At 44.1% G+C, this 21083-nt stretch overlaps 1 protein-coding gene across 2 annotated transcripts in view; it reads right to left on the bottom strand.

Annotated features, from left to right (window-relative positions):
- Positions 1-7984: 7984 nt before the first annotated feature.
- The window catches only part of ptprna (protein tyrosine phosphatase receptor type Na), a 105734-nt gene continuing 92635 nt past the window's right edge, over positions 7985-21083 (bottom strand). For both annotated transcript variants that reach the window (XM_045206756.1, XM_045206757.1), the window contains 10 exons: positions 17159-17386; positions 16394-16541; positions 15829-15902; positions 15603-15680; positions 15265-15384; positions 12615-12781; positions 11427-11480; positions 9970-10034; positions 9741-9814; positions 7985-9043 (listed from right to left, as the gene is read on the bottom strand). In XM_045206756.1, the coding sequence (XP_045062691.1) occupies positions 8972-9043; positions 9741-9814; positions 9970-10034; positions 11427-11480; positions 12615-12781; positions 15265-15384; positions 15603-15680; positions 15829-15902; positions 16394-16541; positions 17159-17386 (1080 nt within the window). In that variant the 3' untranslated portion in view covers positions 7985-8971. The remainder of the gene's footprint in view (positions 9044-9740; positions 9815-9969; positions 10035-11426; positions 11481-12614; positions 12782-15264; positions 15385-15602; positions 15681-15828; positions 15903-16393; positions 16542-17158; positions 17387-21083) is intronic.

Raw genomic sequence — 21083 nt, 5'->3', positions numbered from 1 at the left:
GAGCAGGCCTCCCTCACCAAAAAAAATATATATATATATAACTCTCCCAACTTCCACCTCAGAAACTATAATTGTTTCACTGAACCACCCGAGTAAAACTCTCCCAACTTCCACTTTAGAAATTAGAATTGTTGTAAACTACAGCAGACTGTTATCAGTAGCTGTAATTAAGTACAGCAGCTACCAGCCACCTAACGTTAATGCCTCGGATGAGGTTAGAAAAACAGCTGAATGGTAGCAGCTAGCTGGCTCAATCACAGGTACTCTTAAGCATGAAATAACATTGGAAACAATTAACCACAGTTGCAAAAAGTTACCAGTAGCTACCCGCTAGCTAGCTAGCTAGCTTTGTTGGTCCAAGTAGTGGGTAAGCTAGCCTCGTGCTTCGCCGGGGTCTGCCGAATACAATACTTACCTACAATAACCTTCAATAACTACCTGAGTAAGCTACCTATAATACCAAACTACAATACCTACCTACAATCTAAATACATGGTTTAAGCTTAACTCAACACCATATAAGAAGCCAAGCTTACCTTTCATAACGCAGCAATGATTAAACGTTGGGTAGCTAGCACAAAGATATTGTATTTAGCTACCACAGTACAGCCAGCTGGTAGTGTTGGCTGGCTAGCAATGGCTGCTGTGTTGACTTTGTTTGAAAAACGGCGTCGCTGCGAACGAATGTAGCTGGCTAAAAGGATATTGTTTTTAGTTGCTACCGTTGCTAATAGCTACTCGCCAGCTAATCCAGGAGGTGAGTTAGCTAGCTAGCTTCGTGCTACACCCGGCACAGCCGAATACAAAAGTAACCTACAATAACTACACAACAGCTACCCACAACAGCCCACGATGCCTACCTATACTACTTAATAATATACAGCCCACGATGCCTACCTATAATACCTAACTACAATCTAAATACATAGTTTAAGCCTTACTCGACAGAGCCCAAGCTATGTATAAAGCCAAACTGGCAGACTGCAATCAGTAGCCGTAATTAAGTACAGCAGCTACCAACCACCTAACGTTAATGATAATGAGGTTAGAAAAACAGCGATTACGTTGTTTCTACGACATTTCAACAACAACTGTGATTCAGTGTGAGTCGATGTGATTCATCTGAATAAACATGAAAAACTGATTGGATTTGCAAAAAGTAATCGACGTACAGGAATTTGGGGAACTTTTGTCTTTTTTTCACCTAAATCCAATGTCATGGCAAATTTCTTTGTCGATTTCACTTTGAATTCACGTTAGTTGGCAACTCAACCAAATGTAAATCAAAATTAGATGTTGAACTGACGTCTGTGTCCAGTGGGACAGCTTTCACTCTGGTTTAACCAGGCCAACTGAATGTTTATTTATTTTTTTATTTTTTATTTCACCTTTATTTAACCAGGTAAACCAGTTGAGAACAAGTTCTCATTTACAACTGCGACCTGGCCAAGATAAAGCAAAGCAGTGCGATAAAAACAACAACACAGAGTTACATATGGGGTAAAACAAAACAAAATCAAAAATACAACAGAAATACAATTAATATACAGTGTGCAAATTTAGCAAGTTATGGAGGTAAGGCAATAAAATAGGCTATAGTGCAAAATAATTACAATTTAGTATTAACACTGGAATGATGTGCAAGAGATGATGTGCAAATAGAGATACTGGGGTACAAATGAGCAAAATAAATAACAATATAGGGATGAGGTAGTTGGGCGGGCTAATTTCAGATGGGCTGTGTACAGGTGCAGTGATCGGTAAGGTGCTCTGACAACTGATGCTTAAAGTTAGTGAGGGAGATAAGTGTCTCCAGCTTCAGAGATTTTTGCAATTTGTTCCAGTCATTGGCAGCAGAGAACTGGAAGGAATTGCGGCCAAAGGAGGTGTTGGCTTTGGGGATGACCAGTGAGATATACCCGCTGGAGCGCAGACTACGGGTGGGTGTTGCTATAGTGACCAATGAGCTAAGATAAGGCGGGGATTTGCCTAGCAGTGATTTATAGATGGCCTGGAGCCAGTGGGTTTGGCGACGAATATGTAGTGAGGACCAGCCAACAAGAGCGTACAGGTCACAGTGGTGGGTATTATATGGGGCTTTGGAGACAAAACGGATGGCACTGTGATAGACAACATCCAATTTGCTGAGTAGAGTGTTGGAGGCTATTTTGTAAATGACATCGCCGAAGTCAAGGATCGGTAGGATAGTCAGTTTTACGAGGGCATGTTTGGCAGCATGAGTGAAGGAGGCTTTGTTGCGAAATAGGAAACCGATTCTAGATTTAACTTTGGATTGGAGATTCTTAATGTGAGTCTGGAAGGAGAGTTTACAGTCTAACCAGACACCTAGATATTTGTAGTTGTCCACGTACTCTAGGTCAGACCCGTCTAGAGTAGTGATTCTAGTCGGGTGGGCGGGTGCAAGCAGCGTTCGGTTGAAGAGCATGCATTTAGTTTTACTAGTGTTTAAGAGCAGTTGGAGGCTACTGAAGGAGTGTTGTATGGAATTGAAGCTCGTTTGGAGGTTTGTTAACACAGTGTCCAATGAAGGGCCAGATGTATACAAAATGGTGTCGTCTGCGTAGAGGTGGATCTGAGAGTCACCAGCAGCAAGAGCGACGTCATTGATATACACAGAGAAAAGAGTTGGCCCAAGAATTGAACCCTGTGGCACCCCCATAGAGACTGCCATAGGTCCAGACAACAGGCCCTCCGATTTGACACATTGAACTCTATCTGAGAAGTAGTTGGTGAACCAGGCGAGGCAGTCATTTGAGAAACCAAGGCTATTTAGTCTGCCAATAAGAATGCGGTGGTTGACAGAGTCGAAAGCCTTGGCCAGGTCAATGAAAACGGCTGCACAGTACTGTCTATTATCGATCGCGGTTATAATATCATTTAGGACCTTGAGCGTGGCTGAAGTGCACCCATGACCAGCTCGAAACCGGATTGCATAGCGGAGAAGGTACGGTGGGATTCGAAATGGTCGGTGATCTGTTTGTTGACTTGGCTTTCAAAAACTTTTGAAAGGCAGGGCAGGATGGATATGGGTCTGTAACAGTTTGGATCTAGAGTGTCACCCCCTTTGAAGAGGGGGATGACCGCGGCAGCTTTCCAATCTCTGGGGATCTCAGACGTTACGAAAGAGAGGTTGAACAGGCTAGTAATAGGGGTTGCGACAATTTCGGCGGCTAGTTTTAGAAAGAAAGGGTCCAGATTGTCTAGTCCAGATGATTTGTAGGGGTCCAGATTTTGCAGCTCTTTTAGAACATCAGCTGTCTGGATTTGTGTGAAGGAGAAGCGGGGGGCATGGGCAAGTTGCAGCGGAGGGTGCAGAGCTGGTGGCCGGGGTAGTGGTAGCCAGGTGGAAAGCATGGCCAGCCGTAGCAAAATGCTTGTTGAAATTCTCGATTATTGTAGATTTATCGGTGGTGATAGTGTTTCCTAGCCTCAGTGCAGTGGGCAGCTGGGAGGAAGTGCTCTTATTTTCCATGGACTTTACAGTGTCCCAAAACTTTTTGGAGTTAGTGCTACAGGATGCAAATTTCTGTTTGAAAAAAGTTAGCCTTTGCTTTCCTAACTGCTTGTGTATATTGGTTCCTAACTTCCCTGAAAAGTTGCATATCACGGGGGCTATTTGATGCTAATGCAGTACGCCACAGGATGTTTTTGTGCTGGTCAAGGGCAGTCAAGTCTGAGGAGAACCAGGGGCTATATCTGTTCTTAGTTCTGTATTTTTGAATGGGGCATGTCTATTTAAGATTGAGAGGAAATTACTTTTAAAGAACAACCAGGCATCCTCTACTGACGGAATGAGATCTATATCCATCCAGGATACCTGGGCCAGGTCAATTAGGAAGGCCTGCTCGCTGAAGTGTTTTTTGGGAGCGTTTGACAGTGATGAGGGGTGGTCGCTTGACCGCGGACCCGTACGGACGCAGGCAATAAGGCAGTGATCGCTGAGATCCTGGTTGAAGACAGCGGAGGTGTATTTAGAGGGTAAGTTAGTCAGGATGATATCTATGAGGGTACCCATGTTTACGGATTTAGGGTTGTACCTGGTAGGTTCGTTTATAATTTGTGTGAGATTGAGGGCATCTAGTTTAGATTGTAGGATGGCCGGGGTGTTAAGCATATCCCAATTTAGGTCACCAAGCAGTACGAACTCTGAGGATAAATGGGGGGTAATCAATTCACATATGGTGTCCAGGGCACAGCTGGGGGCTGAGGGGGGTCTGTAGCAAGCGGCAACAGTGAGAGATTTATTTCTGGAAAGGTGGATTTTTAGAAGTAAAAGCTCAAACTGTTTGGGCACAGACCTGGATAGTATGATGGAGCTCTGCAGGCTATCTCTACAGTAGATTGCAACTCCACCCCCTTTGGCAGTTCTATCTAGACGGAAAATGTTATAGTTGGGGATGGAAATTTCAGAATTTTTGGTGGCCTTCCTAAGCCAGGATTCAGACACTGCTAGAACATCAGGGTTGGCGGAGTGTGCTAACGCAGTGAATAACTCAAACTTAGGAAGGAGGCTTCTGATATTTATGTGCAGAAAACCAAGACTTTTACGGTTACAGAAGTCAACAAATGATAGCTCCTGGGGAGTAGGAGTGATACTGGGGGCTGCAGGGCCTGGGTTAACCTCTACATCACCAGAGGAACAGAGGAGGACTAGAATAAGGATACGGCTAAAGGCTTTAAGAACTGGTCTTCTAGTGCGTTGGGTACATAGAATAAAGGGGGCAGTTCTCCGGGCGTTGTAGAAAAGATTCAGGGCATTATGTACAGAAAAGGATATGGAAGGATATGAGTACAGTTCAGGTAACCCTAAGCGTTGGGTAACAATGAAAGAGATAGCGTCATTGGAGGCATCGATTGAGCCGGTCTCGGCGTGTATGGGGGGAGGAACAAAGGAACTATATGAGGCAGTTTGAGAGGGACTAGGGGTTCTACATTGAAATTGTATAATAAGAACTAACCCAAACAGCAATAGGCAAGGCATAATTGACATGGGAGAGAGGCATAAAGCAGTCACGTGTTATTAGAGAGAGCTAAGACACAACTGGAAAAAGCGATAACGTTTGGGCTAAGACTAAACAGAATAAACAGGACAGAGTACCGTGTAAAGGAACAGTCCAGCAGGCATCAGCTGTGCAGCTGAGTGATCATAAGGTCCAGTGAACAGCAATATGTGAGTCCGAGAGCAGTTCAAATTGGTGCTTCAGCACAGCTAGCAGGGAGCACAGTTGTGGTTTGCGTGTGCTAGCGGGCCGGGGCTGGCAGATGGATCTTCGTGGTCGTCGCAACGGGAAGCCGGTTGAAACCACATCAGACTATTTCGTTGGCAAACCAGTCGTGTTGGATCGGCGGGGATCAGTGTCAACACTAGGAGGTCCCGTCCGGTTGACAGAGAGGTAGATAGCCGGGAGATGGGCCTGAGGCTAGCTCAGGGCTAACTGGTGCTTGCTATAGGGCAATGGTAAATCAGCCTCAACAGGTTGCAGCTAGCTAGCTGGTTGTGATGATCCGGCGCTAGGGTCCAGTGATTCCGGCAGAAAGTCCAATAAGCTCTGGGTCGATAGCACGCTGGGTCGATAGCACGCTGTGCAGACTGGCCGACGAATTGTCCAGGCTAGAGCTAGAGCTGGCTGGTGGATAGTGTAGGCCACGGACAGTGGGGAAGACGCTAACGGTGACTAATAACAGGTAGCCATTTAGTTGCGGCTACACTAGTATCAGCTTACGGTTCTTGATGAAAGTTATAAAGAAATAATAGAATCCTTTCCACGTTGGGTGAGGCGGGTTGCAGGAAAGTATATTTAGTTAAAGAATGAAAGTAAAAAATTGAGAAATATAGACAAAAAAACAAGAAACGGGATATTTACACAGGACGAAAAATAAAAGCGACCGTACTGCTACGCCATCTTGGATAATGTATTCTAGATGTAGACATTGGTTCCTAAGGTTACTAGTCAGTATTATGGGATGTAGACATTGGTTCCTAAGGTTACTAGTCAGTATTATGGGATGTAGACATTGGTTCCTAAGGTTACTAGTCAGTATTATGGGATGTAGACATTGGTTCCAAAGGTTACCAGTCAGTATTATGGGATGTAGACATTGGTTCCTAAGGTTACTAGTCAGTATTATGGGATGTAGACATTGGTTCCTAAGGTTACTAGTCAGTATTATGGGATGTAGACATTGGTTCCAAAGGTTACTAGTCAGTATTATGGGATGTAGACATTGGTTCCTAACAGTTACTAGTCAGTATTATGGGATGTAGACATTGGTTCCTAAGGTTACTAGTCAGTATTATGGGATGTAGACATTGGTTCCTAAGGTTACTAGTCAGTATTATGGGATGTAGACATTGGTTCCTAACAGTTACTAGTCAGTATTATGGGATGTAGACATTGGTTCCTAAGGTTACTAGTCAGTATTATGGGATGTAGACATTGGTTCCTAAGGTTACTAGTCAGTATTATGGGATGTAGACATTGGTTCCTAAGGTTACTAGTCAGTATTATGGGATGTAGACATTGGTTCCTAAGGTTACTAGTCAGTATTATGGGATGTAGACATTGGTTCCTAAGCTTACTAATAAGTATTATGGGATGTAGACATTGGTTCCTAAGGTTACTAGTCAGTATTATGGGATGTAGACATTGGTTCCTAAGGTTACTAGTCAGTATTATGGGATGTAGACATTGGTTCCTGAGGTTACTAGTCAGTATTATGGGATGTAGACATTGGTTCCTAAGCTTACTAATCAGTATTATGGGATGTAGACATTGGTTCCTAAGGTTACTAGTCAGTATTATGGGATGTAGACATTTGTTCCAAAGGTTACCAGTCAGTATTATGGGATGTAGACATTGGTTCCTAAGGTTACTAGTCAGTATTATGGGATGTAGACATTGGTTCCTAAGGTTACTAGTCAGTATTATGGGATGTAGACATTGGTTCCTAAGGTTACTAGTCAGTATTATGGGATGTAGACATTGGTTCCTAAGGTTACTAGTCAGTATTATGGGATGTAGACATTGGTTCCTAAGGTTACTAGTCATTACAAGCGCCATGCTCTACCAATTGGTCCTCTGTAGCTCAATTGGTAGAGCATGGCGCTTGTAACGCCAGGGTAGTGGGTTCGATCCCCGGGACCACCCATACGTAAAAATGTATGCGCACATGACTGTAAGTCGCTTTGGATAAAAGCGTCTGCTAAATGGCATATTATATTATTATTATTATGGGATGTAGACATTGGTTCCTAAGGTTACTAGTCAGTATTATGGGATGTAGACATTGGTTCCTAAGGTTACTAGTCAGTATTATGGGATGTGAATGGAAAATAACAGTCAGACCCCTCTATGCTGTTGCACCACATCACAATAGAGATTTAATTACATACATCGAGTGAAAAATATTTTTATAGTTGTTTTCTGTGTTTGCTACATTAATAAACATATAATAAATAATTAGGTGAATGATTTACAATAATCACAGAGGTTTTACAGTAACACTGAAGACACTAATATATATGATTCAGATGTGAGTGGTTAGGTAGTCAGTATACAGTAATAGTCCAATTACAAAATAACGCATTGGGTTTAGAGTTCCAGTTGAATAACAGACAATCATGTTAGAGGCAAACACCAGCCCCTTAGAGAAACTGGTGGATCGTATGATACACTAGTATGTCACTCACTTCACCCTCGCCATAGTCAGGGTCTCTGTCTTCTTGCATAAAAAAAAGTGTATGAGCCACGGGCCTCATGCTGTTATGCGATATGGATGGATACCTGCTGGAGTACAATGTAGTTTTAAACAACATCTCCTCAACAGCAGAACAGAAGGGGACAAGTCCCCTGTAGCTCAGTTGGTAGAGGATGGCGCTTACAACGCCAGGGCTGTGGGTTCGATTCCCCACGGGGGGCCAGTATGAAAATGTATGCACTCGCTAACTGTAAGTCGCTCTGGATAAGAGCGTCTGCTAAATTACTAAAATGTAAAATGGTAATACAACATCTCCATGACAGCAGAGCAGAGCAGGAGGGAACATGGTAATACAACATCTCCATGACAGCAGAGCAGGAGGGAACATGGTAATACAGCAGAGCAGGAGGGAACATGGTAATACAGCAGAGCAGGAGGGAAAATGGTAATACAACATCTCCATGACAGCAGAGCAGGAGGGAACATGGTAATACAACATCTCCATGACAGCAGAGCAGGAGGGAACATGGTAATACAACATCTCCATGACAGCAGAGCAGGAGGGAACATGGTAATACAACATCTCCATGACAACAGAGCAGAGCAGGAGGGAACATGGTAATACAACATCTCCATGACAGCAGAGCAGGAGGGAACATGGTAATACAACAGAGCAGGAGGGAACATGGTAATACAACATCTCCATGACAGCAGAGCAGGAGGGAACATGGTAATTGCCTGAGACTGAGGAACAGAGTAAGAAAGGAGACATTTTTAATTATCGTGTGACAGTATTTTAGGGCCAGATCTCAATATAACATCCAATAACAAGACACTGTAAAGGGGTCCTATTGTAAATGTAAAGTGTTTTTTTTGTCTGATTGGAATAATCTACAGGATGATAAAAAAAAAAAAAAACTAATTTAATTTAATTATGAATGCATAATAATAGCAGCCTGGCCCCAGATCTGTTTGTGCTGTCTTGCTAACTCCTATGGTCATCTTGCTAACTCCTATGGTCATTGGTGTAATAATAATGGACGTCTCCCTGGTTGTGTATCTGGATGTGGAGGAAGGGTTAATAATGGCCATAGAAATATAATTACTAGATCGTGAACAGCCCCTCAGACCACAGCAGTGTGACCGGTACAATCACGGGGACACTCAATATGGCCGACACCGGTATTATGATGCATAACGTTCATGTTTAATTCTAGTTGTAAGGAGCTGGTAGAGGTGACAGACAGAGAGTTCACTGTGGCAGAGCCTTCAGGATGGCATTGACCTCTTCCGCCACGGCGGTTAGGGCAAACTCAAACTGGTCCTGAGAGGGAGACAGAAAGGGAGGGAGACTGTCAGAGACACACACACACACAAATATTTTAATATTTTATTTTTATTTAACCTTTATTTAACCAGGTAAGAAGCCAGTTGAGAACAAGTTCTCATTTACAACTGTGACCTGGCCAAGATAAAGCAAAGCAGTGCGATAAAAACAACAACACAGAGTTACATATGGGGTAAAACAAAACATAAAGTCAAAAATACAACAGAAAATATATATACAGTGTGTGCAAATGTAGTAAGTTATGGAGGTAAGGCAATAAATAGGCCATAGTGCAAAATAGTTACAATTTCGTATTAACACTGGAATGATAGATGTGCAAGAGATGATGTGCAAATAGAGATACTGGGGTGCAAATGAGCAAAATAAATAACAATATGGGGATGAGGTAGTTGGGTGGGCTAATTTCAGATGGGCTGTGTACAGGTGCAGTGATCGGTAAGCTGCTCTGACAACTGATGCTTAAAGTTAGTGAGGGAGATAAGAGTCTCCAGCTTCAGAGATTTTTGCAATTCGTTCCAGTCATTGGCAGCAGAGAACTGGAAGGAATGGCGGCCAAAGGAGGTGTTGGCTTTGGGGATGACCAAGTGAGAGATACACACACACAAAGATACACACACACACACACAGATAGATCATGCTGGTGCCATGAGATATGTAGTTGAGAAGGCCATACCTTGGTGCGCACTAAGCTCGGTCTCTGATCCCGAATGTGTTCCAGTGTCGCAGCAATGTCAATCTCCTTCACACCTGGAAACCCACAGTATGCATTATGCCACGGGGAAAATCGCGTTCACCAACATGGAGTCACTGATCCACAATACTGTATAGGTGTCTATCCAGTGACATAAACTACAAGGCCAAACTATCAAAGATGTCTGACAGGATCAAGATGTCTGACTCACCCTTAGCCATGCGATTGAGGACCATGTCAATAAGGATGTAGGTTCCAGTTCTGCCAGTGCCGTCACTGTATGAGACAGAGGAATACGTCATCAGATCACAGCGTGTCATAAAGACCGTAGAAATAGAATCTATAGAACACGTCTCCCTATTCAAGTCAATAGATGGAATAATGGGTGGATTGGCAGCCATTGCGAGTTTTCCAGTCAAACTGCCAGGGTTAGAGGTTCCCAGTGCTTTAAAAACAAAAAAACACTAACATTTGATTTCACCTAATTTTAAACATTCTGTCATAAAGTGCACATGTTAAACTTTAAAAAATAACACGTTTTCCAATATCAAGAGGTTAAATAAAAAACATACTATTGTATGGCCTATTAAGTACCATATAAAGTAACAGGGTTGACCGTTAACAGGGTTGACCGTTAACAGGGTTGACCGTAACAGGGTTGGCCGTAACAGGGTTGGCCGTAACAGGGTTGACCGTAACAGGGTTGACCGTAACATGGTTGACTTTTAACAGGGTTGACCATAACAGGGATGACCGTTACATTGGTTGACCGTAAAAGGGTTGACCGTAAAAGGGTTGACCGTACCATGGTTGACTGCTAACAGGGTTGACCGTAACCGGGTTGACCGTTACGGGGGTTGACCGTAACATGGGTTGACCGTAACTGGGTTGATCGTAACATTGTTGACCGTAACAGGGTTGACCGTAACATGGGTTGACCGTAACATGGTTGACCGTAACATGGGTTGACCGTAACAGGGTTGACCGTAAAAGGGGTTGACCGTAATTTCATCTTAAATCAGCCATAAATCCCCTTGTGACAGAGGGAATGGAACCTAGTGTCTAACTGGGAGTGGCAATTGAATGCCAGCTTCACAAAAAATTGAAATTGTTAAAACATTTTTAGCCTGTCTATCTGTAACAGGGTTGACGTGTTGTGCTCGATATGCTTCGTTTTCCACCACAAAACACCAGAAAAAGGCTCAAAAGAGTAGAACTAGCTGCTTTTACACTATAATTGGCTATTAGATGTTCAATGTTTCTTTTGAAAAAAATATTTTAAAAAAGGAATAGTTTGACCATATTAAAACGAGAGTTCAGTTCACGTAACAGGGTTGACCTTAACATGAGGGACAGACATAAATGAATCACTAATCACATGAAATAAATAATATTCTTCAGAAATTACTTTGTCAAAGCAACAAAATAACTAGGGCTTTACAATGATGTTGAAAACTTGGAGAAATTTTGGGGTTAAGTGGGTTAAAATCTTCTTAGAAGTCAAAGAGGGTGCACAGAGGTCTATATTAAAGGGTACTTAAAATTCAATTTTTGTGCACAATTTCTACTTAAAATATCAAAGGGAACGCAACAGTCTCTTCTACCTGTTTGTGCTGTACAGCCAACTCCTATGGCCCTTTGTCAATGAAAACACTGAGCTAGGTTTACCTGCAGTGGACGATGATGGGGCAGGATCGACCTCTGTAGCACTTATTCACCTTCCTGTTAGAGGGAGTCAGAGGAGTGGGCCGAAGGGAGGGATGGAGAGAGTTCAATAAATTATAATATGTCATTTTAGCTGACAAGTTTAGATTAGATACCGCATACTAAGTACTGTGTTACATTTCTGCTGTACTGATCTTAAAATACACACAGAAAAACAACCTGACTCTGCCTGCCTAAAGGATAACAATTAAAGTTAGTTACAACATTAGTCTTTGAGGTTGAGGTTAGAGAAACTCAACACATCAGTGGAAAGGACAGAGAGTGAGGAAGGATGGAAGGAAGGAAGGAAGGAGGGGGGGGTTGCGACTGTTTGACTATCCAGCCAACGTCGACTCCTGCTGCAGTCACACCTGCCAATTATCATTTTTGTGACTATGCAACTGGACCCAGACTACTAGCTGCAAATCACAAAAATGACACTGGGAGATGTGGGAACCCCAAGGGCCTATAGTTGACCACCATCACTGAGAGAGAGGGATGGTCTTGGAACGAGAGAGGAAGAGAGGGACAATCAGGGAGGGACAACTAACAATGAAGGCAAATATACAGTACACGGTTTCATTAATGCCGTCAGGGTCAAGGGTCAAGGAGGCTACAGAGGATGAGTCATACAGGACATCACTGGCCACGTGCTAGCGAAAAGGACGTCACGCTGTTTGCTTAGCGAGTACCGCTTCCTCCTGATTCGGCTCATACCTGAGGCTCGAACCCAGGACCTCTGCCTCGCACCCTCCTGAAGCCTCTTACCCTATTCGGCAGCGCAAGTGGAGACACTTCAGGCTGAGGAGTGAGTTTCACAGAGCCCCATCTGCTACACTAGGTTACAGCTACAGGACTCAGCAGAACCACTAAGACAGGGCCATCAAACATGTTGCATTGTCACATACACCGGATAGGTGCAGTGAAATATGTTGTTTTTACAAGGTTAGCCATAGTAGTACGATAGGTGCAGTGAAATGTGTTGTTTCACTGGGTCAGCCATAGTAGTGCGGCCACCTGGAGCGAGTTAGGGTTGTGTCTCGCTCAAGGGAAAAAATCGACACATTCTTCATCCTTGACGGCTCGGGTATTCAAACCAGCAACCTTTCAGTTACTGGCGCAGCGCTCTAACCACTAGGCTACATGCCGTACCTGCGGAAGTCCAGCAGAGGGCGCGTGGAGGTGGGGATTCCATTGGCCGGCCAGCTTAGCAGGTGGAACTGTGTCAGGGTACGAGTCTCCTGGGTCTGAACGTTCTTCAGGTAGAAACTACGAACCAGGAAGTCTTTACACCAGATGTGTTCAGAGACCAAATTCACCTGGTAGGGCACACCCATAGAGATGTATAATATAAACGTTGTATTTAAAATATGTGGGCACAACAGTCACACTGAGAAGGAAGAAGAAGATGAAGAATAATAATATTTGTTTTATTAGATTTGATTAGGATCCCCATTAGCCGGCGCCAATGGCGACAGCTAGTCTTACTGGGGTCCAACACATAGCGAAAAAGTAGGTCACATGGGCCGTGAGGTGTTGCTTTATTTGTTTTTTGAAACCAGGGTTGCTTTTTTTAGCCAGCAGCGCACCACCCTGCATCCCACTGCTGGCTTGCCTCTTAAGCTAAGCAGGGTTGGTCCTGGTCAGTCCCTGGATGGGAGACCAGATGCTGATGGGAGTGGTGTTGGAGGAGCCAGTAGGAGGTCCCTGGATGGGAGACCAGATGCTGCTGGAAGTGGTGTTGGAGGAGCCAGTAGGAGGCACTCTTTCCTCTGGTCTAAAATAAATGCCCCAGGGCAGCAATTGGGGACATTGCCCTGTATAGGGTTCTGTCTTTCAGATTGTATGTTATACGGGTGTCCTGACTCTCTGTGGACACTAAAGATCCCATGGCACTTATCGTAAAAGTAGGGGTGTTAACCCCGGTGTCCTGGCTAAATTCCCAATCTGGCCCTCATACCATCATGACCACCTAATCATCCCCAGCTTCCAATTGGCTCATTCCTCTCCCCTGTAACTATTCCCCAGGTTGTTGCTGTAAATGAGAATGTGTTCTCAGTCATCTTACCTGGTAATGAACTTGCACTATATGAGATGGAAGGGAGTTCCATGCAATCTAGCACTGTATGATCCTTGAATCTGTTCTGGGACTGTGAAAAGACCGCTGGTGGCATGTCTGGTTGGGTAAATGTGTGTGTAAGTTGACTATGCAGCCAATTTGGAATTTCCAACATTAATATTTCTTATAAAAAGAAGAAGTGACACAGTCAGTCTCTCCTCAACTCTTAGCCAAGAGAGACTGGCATGCATAGTATTTATATCAGCCCTCTGTTTACAATGAAGAGCAAGACGTGCCCGCTCTGTTCTGGACCAGCTGCAGCTTAACTAGGTCTTTCCTTGCAGCACTCGACCTCACGACTGGACAATCATCAAGATAAGATAAAACTAGAGCCTGCAGGACTTGCTTTTTGGAGTGTGGTGTCAAAAAAGCAGAGCATCTCTTTATTACAGACATACCTCTCCCCATCTTTACAACCCATTGAATCTATATGTTTTGACCATGACAGTTTGCAATCTAAGGTAACGGCAAGTAATTTTGTCACCCCTGCTCCCCCTCCCTGGCGCTCGAGGGCGCCAGGCTGCCCATCATTATGCACACCTGTCACCATCGTTATGCGCATGTGCGCTTCATTGGACTCACCTGGACTACATCACTGTTTAATTACCTCCCCTATATCTGTTTGATCCCTGTGTCAGCAGTAATGTCGTTATGTTTCCCCTGTCCAGACACTGGCCGTGTTTTGTTTCATGTCTGTATATATTAAATGTTCACTCCCTGTACTTGCTTTCTCGTCTCCCAGCGTCTGTCCTCACAAATTTAGTCTCCTCAACTTGTTCAACAGCCACACCATTCATTACCAGATTCAGCTGAGGTCTAGAACTTAGGGAATGATTTATACCAAATACAATGCTCTTAGTTTTAGAGATGTTCAGGACCAGTTTATTACTGGCCACCCATTCCAAAACAGACTGCAACTCTTTGTTAAGGGTTTCAGTGACTTCATTAGCTGTGGTTGCTGATGTGTATATGGTTGAATCATCAGCATACATGGACACACATGCTTTGTTTAATGTCATTGGTAAAAATAGAAAAGAGTAGAGGGCCTAGAGAGCTGCCCTGCGGTACACCACACTTTACATGTTTAACATTAGAGAAGCTTCCATTAAAGAAAACTCTCTGTTCTATTAGATAAGTAGCTCTGAATCCACGATATGGCAGAGGTTGAAAAGCCATAACGCATACGTGTTTTCAACAACAGGTTATGGTCAATAATATCTGAAAGCACTGAATATCTAACAGTACAGCTCCCACAATCTTCTTATCAATTTATTTCAACCAATCATCAGTAATTTGTGTCAGTGCAGTACAGCGGAGGCTGCTGAGGGGAAGACGGCTCATAGTAATGTCTGGAGTGGAGTCAATGGTTTCCATGTGGTTGATGCCATTCCATTGACTCCATTCCAGCCATTACTATGAGCCATCCTCCCCTCAGCAGCCTCAGCTGGTGCAATACAAGTTGAGTGCCCTTCTGTATAAGCACGCAAAGTGTGTTGTTAATTTGTTTACAGAGAAATAGCATTTGGTCAAACACACAGAGGAAGAAAAAAATGATTCTCAGTCACACACACACACACACACACACACACACACACACACGCACACACACACACACACACACACACACACACACACACACACACACACACACCAGCGGTGTCTATCCAGTGTTAAACCACTCACCTCGTAGATGTGGTAGAGGGAGGATCCCTCGTCAGGCCAGTAGCGAACACACTGAGTCTCTCCGTCCTCAACCAGGTTTGCCATCATCACTATCACCGTGCAACCATTCTCCCACACCATCTATATTACAACAAAAGTGTCCAAAACATTGTCAGACCTTTACTGCATTAATGACTGCGTTTACAGTGCACCTCACTGGCATACTGTGACATACAGGTTCTAGTGGCCTATCACTGTCAAACGTACTAGTATACAACAAATACACAGTATTGGTCATCTACCACAGTCTTTAGCGTTTAGCAATACATGTTTCCTCAGAAGTTCTGTGTGCCACTGACCTGCCAGAAGTCAGCGATGGTGTGCGCCAGTGGTCCCTGGGTGGCGATGTAAGCAGGCAGTCGAGGGTCGTGGTCAATCTGGGGTTTACAGAGACAGGACAGTGATGACATTAACTTCTAATCTGTGTCGACCACAGGACAACGTCTACACCATCGCCATCCCCTGAGCATGACGACTAGGTATCTCCCTTTCCCTTTCCCAAAAAGTAGTAGTCAGAGATCTTACTATGGTGCTGGCGTTAATGTAGTCTTCTTTGGTGGAGTTGCTCTCTGCCTTCAGTTTCACAAGGGAGTGATCATCTGGAATAGAACAGAAGAGATAGTGATTGACCAAGCTGTACAGGAGGTACAGAAATAAGATTTAGGCTGGGATTCAATCCAATGCAGATTGATTAACGGCCTGTGAACAGCCATAGACTTTTAAAGGCATTTTCCATGACATTTGCTGAGATCACGTTTTCTCTAAAAGCTGCGGATGCCAGCTCAAGTAGAAATACCCTTTACGTCCAAACCTAGTGCACAGGTTGTTTATCTGAGTTTGTTTGAAACCCAGCCCAAGACTGGAGGATAAACCAGAGGAGGGGTATAATAATAATAATAATATGCCATTTAGCAGATGCTTTTATCCAAAGCGACTTACAGTCATGTGCGCATAATTTTTTTTTTTTGTGTATGGGTGGTCCCAGGGATCGAACCCACTACCTTGGCGTTACAAGCGCCATGCTCTACCAGCTGAGCTACAGAGGACCACAGATGTACCACAGAGGGTACAGTATATATATACGACTCACAGGGCAGAGAGTCAGGGCAGCGGTTCTTCTCCAGGTGGGGTTCACTCTGTGCTACGGTGGCAGCACTGGGTTCAGCCTGGTAGGAGCACAGAGCCTCCCACTCCTTCAGCAGACGGTCCTTATTCTTCAGATGGTCCTCCATATAGGCCTGGGGGGGAGAGAGAAGGAGACACTAACGTTAAGAGTTCAGAATCTCCTCCCCATTCACGTGGGATGTTATACCAGCTGTTGTAGTGTGTTTGACGAGAGCTCCAGGATGATCACTATTAAACAATGAGGGGCCGTTTCCTGGATACAGATTACGCCTGGTCCTGGACTAAAAAGCATGCTCAATCTCCTCAAAAGTGGAGGACCAGGCGTTATCTGTGTCAGAGAAATCAGCCCTATATCTTTCCCAACACTGTAGTAAGGTAAAGGGGCTACCGCTGATTATTATGTGCCATGTCACATTCTGAGTTGCCCCATATATGGCATTATGCCCAGCAATTTGCTTCCTGAATGTAAATGACCCCATACCCTCTGATACTGACCAGTAGTAAATATAATGACCCCATACCCTCTGATACTGACCAGTAGTAAATATAATGACCCCATACCCTCTGATACTGACCAGTAGTAAATATAATGACCCCATACCCTCTGATATTGACCAGTAGTAAATATAATGACCCCATACCATAATACTGACCAGTAGTAATATAATGACCCCATACCCTCTGATACTGACCAGTAGTAAATATAATGACCCCATATCCTGATACTGACCAGTATCATGTGACCAGTAGAGATGTCCATGTTTGACTGGGCGGGCTCCTCGCTCCAGGAGGGTGTACTGCTGTGTGAGGAGGGGCTGTGTTGGGGTCCGTCGCTGAACTGGGACGACACACTGCTCACCCTGGACGTGTCCGTCCCCCTCCGGCCCCCCGCTCCCACACCCACCGCCTCCTGACGACTGAACGACGTCTTGGCTGCCATGTGCTGCCTGCAGAGCTCCTGGGAAAGTCAACAGAGAGAGAGAGAGAGAGAGAGAGAGAGAGAGAGAGAGAGAGAGAGAGAGAGAGAGAGAGAGAGAGAGAGAGAGAGAGAGAGAGAGAGAGAGAGAGAGAGAGAGAGAGAGAGAGAGAGAGAGAGAGAGAGAGAGAGAGAGAGAGAGAGAGAGAGAGAGAGAGAGAGAGAGAGAGAGAGAGAGAGAGAGAGAGAGAGAGAGAGAGAGAGAGAGAGAGAGAGAGAGAGAGAGAGAGAGAGAGAGAGAGAGAGAGAGAGAGAGAGAGAGAGAGAGAGAGAGAGACAGAGAGAGAGAGACAGAGAGAGAGAGAGAGAGAGAGAGAGAGAGAGAGATTCCTGTAAACAAGAGGCTAATCACTTTCATCAGCAATAATTATGATTATTATCAACACAACTTCTGAGATAATGAACAAAGACATGTCAAACTAGAAGCTAATTGTGTGTCATCATTTTCATCTGCGATAATCATTGTTGTTGTTGTTGTTGTTGACACCTTCATCGTTATGACTTCCTCCTGTTTACTATCATCATCATCATTATCCGTCACATGAAGCAGAGGAGGTAGTTTTGGTCATTGATGTCACAATAATGGATAATGATAAAGGTGTATTCTAAATCAATCATATGATCTTCATAATGATTGTTCATCGTCATGGTTGATACCCCCTCTAGTCTTTCACGTTAACTAAAGGCCTATCCTGTCCCGGAGTCTAATATTGAAGGCCACATATAAGGCTCTAACATCTCCCACCTGCTGCCAGACCTGGATAACTAGACGTTTAACTATGTGCTTTACATTTGACATTTTAGTCATTTAGCAGACGCTCTTATCCAGAGCGACTTTACAGTCAGTTGGGAAAGGAACTCTCTTTTCCAGGGGAACAAAAACGTTACTTTGGAGCTGACTACAGACCCCCCCAAAATGACTACTTAAAAAACAAACAAAAAAAACCCGATTTGAATACAGATCTCAGAAAGCAAATACTTTTCTGAAAATATTGGATTGGCTGCCTTCAACTAACAGCAGGGCTGTAAATAGGATGGATAGAGCAGACACACATCTCCTATACTATTTCAATCCCACCTGAGAGTCAGATATGATCTACACAATACATTTCTATCTGAACTTTCTGTAAAATGTCCATTCTCCTGAATGTCCATTGGCCCCACAGGGGTACATAATGAAGTTGTGATGTTCAACTCTTTCAACATGCCGCTGAAAAAAGGTCGAAAGCTGCAATTCCTTTTACGATCCCTGAAAATACTGCAGAGTAATGCAAAGCCATTTGCAAACATTGCAAACCACAAGTTGGATGCTTAACATTTACATTTACATTACATTTTAGTCATTTAGCAGACACTCTTATCCAGAGCGACTTACAGTTAGTGAACACATATTTTTTTATACTGGCCCCCCGTGGGAATCGAACCCACAACCCTGGCGTTGCAAACACCATGCTCTACCAACTGAGCTACATCCCTGCCGGCCATTCCCTCCCCTACCCTGGACGACGCTGGGCCAATTGTGCGCCGCCCATGAGTCTCCCGGTCGCGGCCGGCTGCGACAGAGCCTGGATTCAAACCAGGATCTCTCGTGGCACAGTTAGCACTGCAATGCAGCGCCTTAGACCACTGCGCCACTCAGGAGCTCGTGCCACTCAGGAGCAACTTCAAGCCTTAGTCCATCGGACGGTAAGTGTCCTCGTTTCAAACACACATACCATATTTAAAGGGATAGGTTACTCTGAATACAAACTAACATGCATTTCCACAGACCTTGGCTGTAGTTGATTCAAAAAGGCAGCTTTGGGATATTTAATTTCGTTTCGACACTTACTGTAAGCATTCTTAGTAACACTTAACATTAAACTTGCATATCGTCACTGTCTGATGAAAACCTCATACAGTTGAAGTCGGAAATGTACATACACCTTAGCCAAATACATTTAAACTCAGTTTTTCACAAGTCCTGACATTTCATCCTAGTAAAAATTCCCTGTCTTAGGTCAGTTAGGATCACCACTTTATTTTAAGAATGTGAAATGTCAGAATAATAGTAGAGATAATGATTTATTTCAGCTTTTATTTATTTCATCACATTCCCAGTGGGTCAGAAGTTTACATACACTCAATTAGTATTTGGTAGCATTGCCTTTAAATTGTTTAACTTGGGTTAAACGTTTCGGGTAGCCTTCCACAAGCTTCCCACAATAAGTCGGGTGATTTTGGCCCATTCCTCCTGACAGAGCTGGTGTAACTGAGTCAGGTTTGTAGGCCTCCTTGCTCGCACACGCTTTTTCAGTTCTGCCCACACATTTTCTATAGGATTGAGGTCAGGGCTTTGTGATGGCCACTCCAATACCTTGACTTTGTTGTCCTTAAGCCATTTTGCCACAACTTTGGAAGTATGCTTGGGGTCATTGTCCATTTGGAAGACCCATTTGCGACCAAGCTTTAACTTCCTGACTGATGTCTTGAGATGTTGCTTCAATATATCCACGTAATTTTCCTTCCTCATGATGCCATCTATTTTGTGAAGTGCACCAGTCCCTCCTGCAGCAAAGCAACCCCACAGCATGATGCTGCCACCCCCGTGCTTCACGTTTGGGATGGTGTTCTTCGGCTTGCAAGGTCCCCCTTTTTCCTCCAAACATAACGATGGTCATTACTCCAAAACATTTACATTTACATTTACGTCATTTAGCAGACGCTCTTATCCAGAGCGACTTACAGTTAGTGCATACATTATTCTTTTTTAAATTAATTTTTTCATACTGGCCCCCCGTGGGAATCGAACCCACAACCCTGGCGTTGCAAACGCCATGCTCTACCAACTGAGCTACCTCCCTGCCGGCCATTCCCTCCCCTACCCTGGACGACGCTGGGCCAATTGGGCGCCGCCCCATTGGTCTCCCGGTTGCGGCCGGCTACAGCAGAGCCTGGATTCGAACCAGGATCTCTAGTGGCACAGCTAGCACTGCGATGCAGTGCCTTAGACCACTGCGCCAAAACGTACGATCTTTGTCCCCATGTGCAGTTGCAAACCGTAGTCTGACTTTTTTATGGCGGTTTTAGATTAGTGGCTTCTTCCTTGCTGAGTGGCTTTTCAGGTTATGTCGATATAGGACTCGTTTTACTGTGGATATAGATAATTTTGTACCTGTTTCCTCCAGCATCTTCACAAGGTCCTTTGCTGTTGTTCTGGGATTGATTCGCACTTTTCGCACCAAAGTACGTTCATCTCTAGGAGACAGAATGCGTCTCCTTCCTGAGCGGTATGATGGCTGCGTTGTCCCATGGTGTTTATGCTTGCGTACTATTGTTTGTACAGATGAACGTGGTACCTTCAGGCGTTTGGAAATTGCTCCCAAGGATGAACCAGATTTATGGAGGTCCACAATTCTATTTCTGAGGTCTTGGCTGATTTCTTTTGATTTTCCCATGACGTCAAGCAAAGAGGCACTGCGTTTGAAGGTAGGCCTTGAAATACATCCACAGGTACACCTCCAATTGACTCAAATGATTTCAATTAGCATATCAGAAGCTTCTAAATCCATGACATCATTTTCTGGAATTTTCCAAGCTGTTTAAAGGCACAGTCAATTTAGTGTATGTAAACTTCTGACCCACTGGAATTGTGATACAGTGAATTATAAGTGAAATAATCTGTCTGTAAACAATTGTT

This window comes from Coregonus clupeaformis, chromosome 23 (genome assembly GCF_020615455.1).
Source record: "Coregonus clupeaformis isolate EN_2021a chromosome 23, ASM2061545v1, whole genome shotgun sequence".
Taxonomy (NCBI): domain Eukaryota; kingdom Metazoa; phylum Chordata; class Actinopteri; order Salmoniformes; family Salmonidae; genus Coregonus; species Coregonus clupeaformis.
Note: the sequence above shows the minus strand (reverse complement) of the source record. Positions and strands in the feature narration are given on the sequence as shown.